Raw genomic sequence first — 11026 nt, forward strand, 5'->3', positions numbered from 1 at the left:
ATGAATACTATCCGGATGCACTGTAAGTGTAATTACATTTTCACTTTTAAAATAATAGAGCACAGTTCAAGATCCCATTATTAATGGTGGCAGAGAAATCTTTTATATGACCATCCCCCATTACACTTAACATGCTGCTATTTAAGAAAACACGTGGAATTAAAAAAAAAAAAACTGCAAATTACGGAAAGATCTGCATCTGTTTGGCAGCACATGTGCCTCAAATCCTCACAAGACATACACATTTTTACAAAACACGCTGTATTTTCTCACAACGCAAACAAATTATGCTGCATTTTCTCACAACACTTTTAAATAGCAAAGAACACATCTAAAAAGTTTCAAGGGGACCCTAAAATGTGACAGACCTGGCTGTTTAGGTTATGGTTATTTAGGTTATTAAAATACAGAGGAAAAGTGAAAGAGGATGTTAAAATAAACAAACAAAAAACTCATCTTTCAAAGACCTAACTTCACTGCAATAGTCATGACACAGCGATGTCCGTCACGGTTTTGGGTCTGCTTACATTTCCGTTGTGTCCCATGCTATTTGCAAGTGTTGTGAGAAAACGCAGCATGTTTTATTAATTTGTTTGTGTCATGTGAAAATTCATTCATTCATCCATTTTCTTGTCAGCTTAAGGCTGATTTATACTTCTGCGTCAAACGCTGGCATATGCTACGGCGCTGACGCATAGCGCTTCGCCGTGGCCATCGGCGTCGCTGACGTGCACCTCTCAAAAAATGTAACTACACGTCGCAACGACACGTAGCGCAAGCTCTGTGATTGGTCGGATTGGTAGCGCTGACGAGTCTGGGCGGGACTGAGAGCCGTGTGAATGGTGCGAGCCCGATGGAGCGATTGTTTACAAGTGTGGAGTCCCGTGAAAGAGCTCCGGATGGAAAATTTTGTTTTGTGTTTACCTCATAGTTAAAGTTGTTGCACGTCCGCCGGTTCCTGCCTCAAAATGAGCGAGTTTGAGCCACTTGTACATCCCGGAAGTGTTCAGGAAAACAAAACAGCAGCGAAGAAACTCGACACAGAGGAACATTTACACCTCACTGCCAACTAGCGTTTCGGAAGTGTAAATGCAGACCAACAGAGACAGCGCGCAGAAGTATAAATGCACAGCTACGCGCGTTGCATGCGCCGTGGGTTACGCCAGTCACTTGACGCAGTAGTATAAACCAGGCTTTAGTCCCTTTATTAATCCGGGGTTGCCACAGCGGAATGAACCGCCAACTTATCCAGCAAGTTTTTATGCAGTGGATGCCTTTCCAGTCACGACCTACAGTATCTATGGGAAACACACTAATTTACACACATACACTTATACACTATAGATTTAACCTACCCAATTCACCTGTACCGCATGTCTTTGGACTGTGGGGAAAACCGGAGCACCCGGAGGAAACCCACGCGAACACTGGGAGAACATGCAAACTCCACATAGAAACGCCAACTGAGCCGAGGTTTGAACCAGTGACCCACCGTTCTTCTTGCTGTGAGGCGACAGCACTACCTACTGCGCCACTGCTTCGCCCGTCATGTGAAAATTAAAAAAAAAATTCAAATTATGTGTTTGCGTTGTGAGGATTTGCAGCACGTGTGCTGTCAACAGATGAAGATCTTTTCCTAATTTGCTGTTTTTTTTTTTTTTTTTTGTAATTGCATGTGTTTTCTTAAATTGCAGCATGTTAAGCTCTCTCAGTCACCATAGTTTTTGTGTGCCTCTCATTGAACACTAGTAAGACAAGTAAAAAAAACGATATCCATAAATCAATATCTAAAAATGTGTAGTAATAATATTACCACTATCTCTCTGATCCAAGTCTTTCGAAGTCTTTTGACATTTCCTGAGTTACATAATAGTAATATAATTCTTGTATGAATAATAATATTCAATCATTATTTTCTTATTAATATTTCCTTGTAATAATAAAAATGACATTATATACTGCTTAAAGTAACTGTTTTATGTAATGAGTCAATGAATGACTTCCTTGATAATTATAACTATAACACAGGCCTGAAGTCAAGGGGGGTTCGGGTGGTTCAAAAGATCCACCTGACAAAGGTCCAGAATTTGTCTCATACAGGAACTCATTTGTCTTATTTTGACTTGTTATGCCATCATAAGTTATCAAAATAACCCATCGAAAAAGGCTTTAAGACCAAGTAGAATCTGATGCAAGTAAAGTCAACTTTGACTGTATTGTTGTTATAGAGAAAACATTTCCATAACGTCTTTTAACTTCTTCTAAATAGTGGACCTTATTGTTGTAAAAAAATAAAAGCTCAAAATAATACTTATTCGACTGTTGTTGTGATCCATTAATTTTCAAATGTACTTTTTCCTTACAAGAAAAGCTAAAATTGTGAAGCTTTACATTTTTATGTTTATTATTATTTTTTTGATTCAAAACGTATAATTCTTAGACTGTGGGAAGTTGAATGTGCTAGCCAGTTTGTTATTTGCCTAATAAATGACAATAAACACAGTTCACTAATAAATCACAGTTTTAAATGTAAAACTTTAACAGACTGCTATTTTTTTCTCTTGGTGATATAAAGTGTCCTATAAATAAGTAGCCTTCATATTTCTTTATTCTAAATGTTTTGAAAAAGGTTTTGGTACATTAAAAAGTGTGACCATGTGATGAGCTAATCAAGCAAAAAAGTGCTTAAATTGTCACTAAAATGCAATATAAAATCTCATAATTAAAAAGAAAATGAGTCGAATAACTGCAAAAAGGTCCACTTTTTGGAAAAAAAGAACCACCCCTTTCACTAGGCTGTCTATGGGCATGTATCACTAAATTTATATTTTTTAAATCTCCCTCTATAGCATAATTTTTGAGTCAGGCCCTTACCGTAACTAAATTTTATCATCTAAATAAAGAAACAACAAAAAAATAAATAAATAAATAAAACATAATCTGCTTCAGCATTTTGTTCATTTGTTAGTTAGTAAATGACATCTTTGATAACAATCATGTCATATTTCCTCCCCTCCCCCTCCCCACCCCACCCCCACCCCCCTTCTCTCATACACATCTCTTCACTAAATTAATCCTTCAACATGAATACATAAATAAAACAAAATAAAATGAAGCTAGTTTGCTTGAGTAAACTGTTTGATGTTAGTTACATATTTCAATAATTTGTTCATTGTTATTTATTCATTACTTCAATAACTAATAATTCATGAATAATCATTGCCGGTTCATTCCACTGTGATTCCACAGGGACTAAGTCGAAGGAAAAATGAGTAACAATTATAATAATGATTTTTTTTTTCATTTTTCATTTCCTTGTATGACACTTTTTATGAGTTGAGACCACACCACAAGGACAATATCCGTGCCCGCAATCAGTCAATCAATAACCCACTAACATTATCTAATCTCTAATCTTGCCTCTTATGAAATTCACCATTGCCACAATAAATAAATAAATAAAAATAATATGAAGGTGAATTACCTCCTGACAGTTACCACACAATTCCTCTTAACAATAACACTTTTATAAATAGATCCCTTGTCATTCTCATAATAAATAAAATAAGCTTACAACCAAACAAACAATAACCTAATCTATAGTAAACTGTTTCATGTGAAATAAGTCATTCCTACCAAATAAAACAGCTGCTCATGTAGGACTATAAACTGAATAGTAAAAATGTTGCTATCAAACTCTTCTAAAGAGAGCCATTAAGGTAATTAGACTCTAATAAGATAGCTTCATTCAGCAGGATGGCTCAATTTGTGAAAAACAAATATCTCAAAGAGACACTTCTCTTCTGCAGTAAGATGAATTTATTGTATTCTGTACAGCTAATAGCTCAAAATGTTGCCTCGATTTAAACAGGAACAAAAACTGTATAAAGTTTTGTAAAGGAAATGCATTAATCATTAAGACATCAAGTGCAGACAGCAGACTTAACCTCACCAACAATGTTCAATGAGCGAAGCGGACTAATAATGTGATGAGATGAGAACAAAGCAACACCGCCAAAAGTGCTTTTCATTTGTGGGGACGTGACCCAGAAATGGTTCGATTATTGTCCTCTGTCTTTACCAAATGTCTGATTTGTGATTCCATGGTAAGAGAATGGAAAGATGAATTTTTTTTTTCAAAACACAAACCCTAGAACAAACATACACTGTACATTATAAAGGAATATTTAGCAGCAAAGACAAAAACAAATGAAATAAATAGAAATTCAAAATGGCTTCACATGAAATTGGTACAGTGCAAGCTCTACACAAAGTAGGAAGAGGGTTGTTTTAAGATGGGTGTCCATGTTTTTTGCTCTAATCCATGAATCCTCCGTATCTCTTCTGCATGTCGGGCAGCGCCGTCTCGCCTCCTTCCTCCCAAGTGCGTTTCAGAAGCCCACCGCTTTTCTGGTTGTCCAACCAATCAGGCCTGCCCACTCTTCGCATAAAGCCACCATATCTCTTGTGCAGGTCTCTCCCAGTGTTCTCCTGTACACTCCTCATGAAGCCCCCATAGCGTTTGACCATGTCCCCATCAGGCTGATCATCTGACTCTGAAGAGAGTCCAACTCGGAGGATCTCTCGCAGGAGCTCCACCTGTTGGTCTTCAGCTCCATCGTCTGCCTTCTTCATAAAGCCTCCATATTTCTTACTGATGGCCCCTGTGCCGTCACTCTCAGCTGGGGCTCCTGTACCGATTTCTGCTGCTTTTTTAATCATAAAGCCGCCGTAACGCTTCATGAAGCCACCATATTTCTTGGCGAGAACATGGTTTGCACTCTCTTCATCTTGCTTGAGGCTGTCGATGGCAAGGCGATCCTCTTCGGTGAGGATGTTTTTACAGATTTCGATTTTTCTGGAGTCCACAGACCCTTCACATTCTAATGTGCAGGCCTATAAGAGAGAATGACCAATCAGTCCAGCAGAGGGCACAATCATTCAGTCTGCTGTTAAAAAGAGTGATGATGACAGTCTGCGCAGTGGAAAATGCTGTCAACTGGTACTAAAACAGCACTCTTATGTTATGACTTGTACTTAATAACATATATAGTAGAACAAGTGATCATACTAAATTGAATTGTATTTTAAATTATTTAAAAAATTGCTGACAATGTTTGTAAGTAATGACAAAGTAACAATTTATAATAAGCAGTATTATTAGTATGACAATATTCCTCAAAGTCTTTCATGTGCCATCAAATGATTATGGTTCTACATTATTCCTGACACAATTTCTTGGTATCTACTACACCCGTTTGAATGATTGATAGTATTTTTTTTCTTTTTTTGAAAAGATAAAATAATAATAAATAATTCATTAAAACATGGACACATTCTAATGCATAAAAAGGTAAGGTTTTTATTGCATTTAAAGTTCCTTTTCACCTTCTCACATTAATTGCAAAAAATTAACTAAATATGAAAAATAAACGTATAATTAATTCTATCATGTCTAGTTAGAGCTATTTAAGTGCAGATATATTTAAAATAACAGTAATAAAAATGTTTTATTATATATATATATATATATATATATATATATATATATATATATATATATATATATATATATATATATACATATATATATATATATATATATATAAATGTTTAATGATATATATTTATATATATATATATATATATATATATATATATATATATATATATATATATATATATATATATATATATACATACATAAATCTTTTTACATGGTATAACCTATATAATGTAGACTTAAGTCATCTAAAAGGGTGTTTTTCTAACACATTAAAATATTATCATATATTCAAAAAAATATTTCAGATATATTTAAAATAATAATAATAAAAATGTTTTATGATATATATCTTTATATATAATATAACATATACAATGTAGACTGAAGTCAGCTTAAAGACAGTTTTTCTCACAAAATAATATATAGTCAAAAACTCATATAATATATAGTCAAAAGTTCACATAGTTGAAGTCAGAATTATTAGCCCCCCCTTTGATTATTATTATTTTATTATATCCCAAAGGATGTTTAACAGAGCAAGGAAATGTTCACAGTATGTCTGGTAATATTTTTTCTTCTGGAGAAAGTCTTATTTGTTTTATTTCGGCTTGAATAAAAACAGTTTTTAATTTTTAAAAGCCATTTAAAGGTCAAAATTATTAGCCCTTTTAAGCAATTTTTTTTTTCTCGATAGTCAACAGAACAAACCATCGTTACACAATAACTTGCCAATTATCCTATCCTGCCTAGTTAACCTAATTAAGCCTTTAAATGTCACTTTAAGCTGTATAGAAGTGTCTTGAAAAATATCTATAATAGCATTTACTGTCATCATGACAAAGATTAAATAAATCAGTTATTTGAAATGAGTTATTAAAACTATTACGTTCAGAAATATGTTAAAAGAATGTTACCTGCGTTAAACAAAAAATGGGGTAAAAAATAAACGGGGCTAATAATTCAGGGGTCTAATAATTCTGAGTTTAACTGTATATTTAAAATAATAATAATACATGTTTTATAATATATATGTTTTTTATATAATATAATATAATATAATGTATATATAATGCAGACATAAGTCATCTTAGAGGGTGTTTTCCTAACACATTAAAGTAATATCACTCATAATATCAAAAACAAATAACTTGTTTTTAAAGGGTTTTTATATTTTATTATAAAATAAAACAATCGTTTAACTTTATAACTATCATTTAAAAATGTTTTTCACACTGAGAACAAAAAATAGGCTAATAAGAAAGAAAGAAAGAAAGAAAGAAAGAAAGAAAGAAAGAAAGAAAGAAAGAAAGAAAGAAAGAAAAAAAAGAAAGAAAGAAAGAAAGAAAAGCTTTTTTAGGAACCAATTGTCGATAGGTTTTTTGCATTTTCCAAATATATATATATTTTTCCTATTACTGTGAAAATCACATCGTGGAACCTTTATCTTTAAGAGGATGCTGAAGGCATTAGAAGAGACACAAATGCTGAAGGCTCCTTTTAAGCCTCGCAAGCAGCATAGTTTTTATTTAAGCTGAAAGTCAGTGTTTGTATAGTTTTGCCAAAAAATGTAACTCAAATATATCCAGTTATTAAGGAAAAGCTGTAAAATGATTGTTTATAGCCTTATTATAACACTATAGCTTAAATATGCAGACAGTAAAACTATTATAAAACAATACAATTTACAATTATTGTCGCCTTAATAATAATAATAATAATAATAATAATAATAATAATAATAATAATAATCTAATTGTATTTAAACGCCTTATTAACTGGGCTACGTGTGACAAATTGCTCCGACCTTTGAAAAATAGCCTACTTTTTTTGCTGAAACACCAGTAAAAATGCATCGTCATTAAACCTAGCGTCACTTTTGTAATAAAGTATATTTTGAAGCTGAAACTCACCAGTGTGTCGATGTCTGTCTGTCGGAGGAGCCGGTAAACGCAGAGCGCGCAGTCTCTGCCGCATTCAGCCCGAACCATGAGCACGAGACAGGCGCTCAAAGCCACAGTCCACCAGGAGTTCATCATTAACGCCATGAGCTACAAAAACGAACATTTAACCTTCACACACTTGGAAAACATTAAGTAATCTAGAGTCTTGCAAAGTGATAAATTATATGGTGATTTATTTATAAACTAATGATGCGTAGAGTTCACAAATTAATAATAATAATAAAAGCATGCGTTTATAAAAACACCCCATCAATAAGCTACACTAAATTATTTACATTGTCCTACTTTTAATCCTTTTGCAAAGTTTTTTATTCCTCCGTCAGTTTACCTGTTAACAGCAGATTTCTCTGGCAATGTCCACTGTAGTTCTAAATATGTTCTCTGAATATTTTCTCAAAAGGAGCAAAAAGGAGATGATTTACAGAAAGCTCACTATAGCCAGCCGCTTATCACGGATGCTGCGGCGTTTTTCGTCTCGTATCTGCTGTCTTCCAGCTCGAGGATAAACTCCACACCTGCTCTGTTCCGAATCGACGGACACTCACAACTTTAAGCAGTGTCTCCTCCTGACGTCACGCGCCACACCGTTTGCAGTCTGACGTCGGCGGGAAGAGTCACGCAACAAGTGATGGCGGTGATGATGTTTTTGCCTAAAGATAATCAATTAATGTGTTTTCCATACTCGAATTAGGTAACTGTTATGTAATGACTAGAGCACATTTACAGTATGGCTACTGTTAATATTTGTGTGCATAGGTAATAGGATTCATTTAACTCGAACTAACACTAAATGTTGACTGCGTCCAAAAGCATGGACTGCTGACTTGTTGCCTTACTGCCGAAGCAGCATTCGTGATTTCTGACAGATTTCCTAGACAGCATTATTTATTTGGGTACAACTAAATAGAGAGAAGTGAATATTTGCTAACATCTTACTAAATATGCCATTAAAAGAAAAAAAAAAGAAAAAAACGGTCAAAATGTAAATATATACACAAATGGCACTGAAGCAACACTTTATTTATAGTTCATTTCAGAAATGGAACACACAGGATTGTGTGATATCGAAGGCAGGCACTTTAGGTACACCATAGTACCGGGTTGGACCCCCTTTTGCCTCAGAACTGTCTTTATTCTTTGTGGCATAGATTCAACAAGGTACTGGAGATATTCCTCAGAAATTTTGGTGACCTAGCATCACGCAGTTGCTGCAGATTTGTCAGCTGCACATCCATGATGCCAATCTCCCGTTCCACCACATCCTGAAGGCGCTCTATTGGATTGACCTCTGGTGACTGAAGGCCATTTGAGTACCGTGAGCTCATTGTCATGTTCAAGAAACCAGTCTCAGATCATTCGCACTTTATGACATGGGTCATTATCCTGCTGGAAGTAGCCATCAGAAGATGGGTACACTGTGGTCATAAAGGGATGGACATGGTCAGCAACAATTCTCAGATATAAGCTGTGGCATTGACATGAGGCTCAATTGGTAATAATAGACCCAAAGTTTGCCAAGGAAATTTCCCCCACGTCATTACACCACCACCAGCTTGAACCATTGATACAAGGCTGGATCCATGCATTCCTGTTGTTAAGGCCAAATTCTGACCCTACTATCTAAATGTTGCAGCAGAAATCGAGACTCATCAGATCAGGCAACGCTTTCCAATATTTTATTGTCCCGTTTTGGTGAGCCTGTGTGAATTGTAGCCTCAGTTTGCTGTACTTAGCTGCCAGGAGTGGCACCCGGTGTGGTCTTCTGCTGCTGTAGCCCATCTGCCTCAGGGTTGGACGGGTTGTGCATTCAGAGATGCTCTTCTGCATACCTCAGTTGTAACAAGTGGTTATTTGAATTTCTGTTGTCTTTCTCTCAGCTCAAACCAGTTAGGCCATTCTCATCTGACCTTTGGCATCAATAAGGCATTTGGACCCACAGAACTGCTGCTCACACTGGATATTTATCTTTTTTGGACCGTTCTCTGTAGAGATGGTTGCGCTCTATATGGTTGTGCATGAAAATTCCAGTAGATGAGCAGTTTCTGAAATACTCAGACTAACCCATCTGGTACCAACAACCATGCCATCGTCAAAGTCGCTTAAATCACCTTTCTTCCCCATTCTGATGCCCGGTTTGAACTGCAGTAGATTATCTTGACCATATTTGCAAGCCTAAATGCATTGAGTTGCTGCCATGTGATTGACTAATTACAAATTTGCATTAACAAGCAGTTGGACAGGTGTACCTAAAGTGGCTGGTGAGTATACAAACGGATGCTGTCTTCAAAATTCAATCAGAACAAAGTACCTGAGAAAAATTTGGATTTGTATGTGCCTAGATGCCTTCCTGCTTTGGAATGCTGCCTCCGAAGGCAGCATTTTAAAGCTTTCAAATGTAGCCTTAATACTTTATTATTTGCCCCAAGTTGTTGTTATGTTGAGCAATTTAATCTGATTTTTTCACTGCTTTAATGAAGGATGTTCTACTGGCCCACATTGGCCATCATTTTAAAAAATGTAGCCTAGTTCATTCTCTTCAGACAACAAAGCGATTTTGTCGAGGGTCCATTGTGTTGAAGAGTGCTGGTCAGCAGGTTATATGAGCATTTAAGATTGACTTCTAATACTGTCCAGGCAGACAGCATACCTCTTTAAACCATACAAAGTGTTGAAGAAAGAAGTTGGTACTGTATTTTCTCCTGAAAATGACTGATTGCTTAGTCCAGCCACACTATCTGTGGATTTGCCCTGAGCATTACTGTGTCATGCAGTATATTATAATCAAAATCCTTGTTATTTTGACTGCTCAATCTGAGGTCATTGTTTTACATCCCTCATTTCAGTATTTTCAAATATCTATCCAATAGATGTATCATAACATTTACTCATCTAACCCATTTTAGGGATATGCTATTTGCTCAATTGACCGAATATCAGTTTATAGGGAAAAGTCAAACTCTTCCTCATTGAGCTCATGCACAACTGACGTCACTAAAAAGCAATTTGAAAGTTACCACAGGAAATTATAGATCGTTCTATTGCAGGTTCCATCATATAGTCTGAAGTACATGAAATTGGTTGTCAGGATTAAACCAGATCAAAGGCTTTAGATACTGGAAACTACTGCTAGCTCATTAGATTATAGGATGTAAATGAGAATAGAATAAAACGAAATCTAACTTTTGTTTTGTTGACTGCATTATATTTGACATTTTAGGGCACAATAAAACAAAATTATCCCAATTACTTTTCATCCGTATAGTGAAATTCATTGATTCATTATTGATAAGATGGCAGATGTGAATGGGAGCTTATAATCCCCAATAAATTACAAAAAAACTATTCTAATGATAATTAGTAAATAATGAATATTACACAGTGTTAGAACATCCATTAATTAGCAGTTTCCCATATTGTGTTATTTATGTGTTTTGCATTTATTTACACTATCAAATTGCATTATGAGAACTACTGTAATCTTACTATGTTACTTACGATGTTGAAAAGTTTAACAAAAAAGTAAAAAAACTTAATTTGATTAGTAGTTTTAGTTGTTTGA

General features: G+C 35.0%; 1 protein-coding gene across 1 annotated transcript; it reads right to left on the reverse strand.

The window, feature by feature from the left end:
- Positions 1 to 3800: 3800 nt before the first annotated feature.
- On the reverse strand, positions 3801 to 7993 carry penka (proenkephalin a). The gene is given in 3 exon segments (NM_200083.2): positions 3801 to 4896; positions 7417 to 7554; positions 7796 to 7993. Coding segments are annotated over 2 exon segments (714 nt in total). The 5' UTR covers positions 7552 to 7554; positions 7796 to 7993; the 3' UTR covers positions 3801 to 4317.
- Between the last annotated feature and the right edge of the window lie 3033 nt (positions 7994 to 11026).

This window comes from Danio rerio, chromosome 2 (genome assembly GCF_052040795.2).
Source record: "Danio rerio strain M-AB ecotype USA chromosome 2, GRCz13ab, whole genome shotgun sequence".
NCBI lineage: Eukaryota > Metazoa > Chordata > Actinopteri > Cypriniformes > Danionidae > Danio > Danio rerio.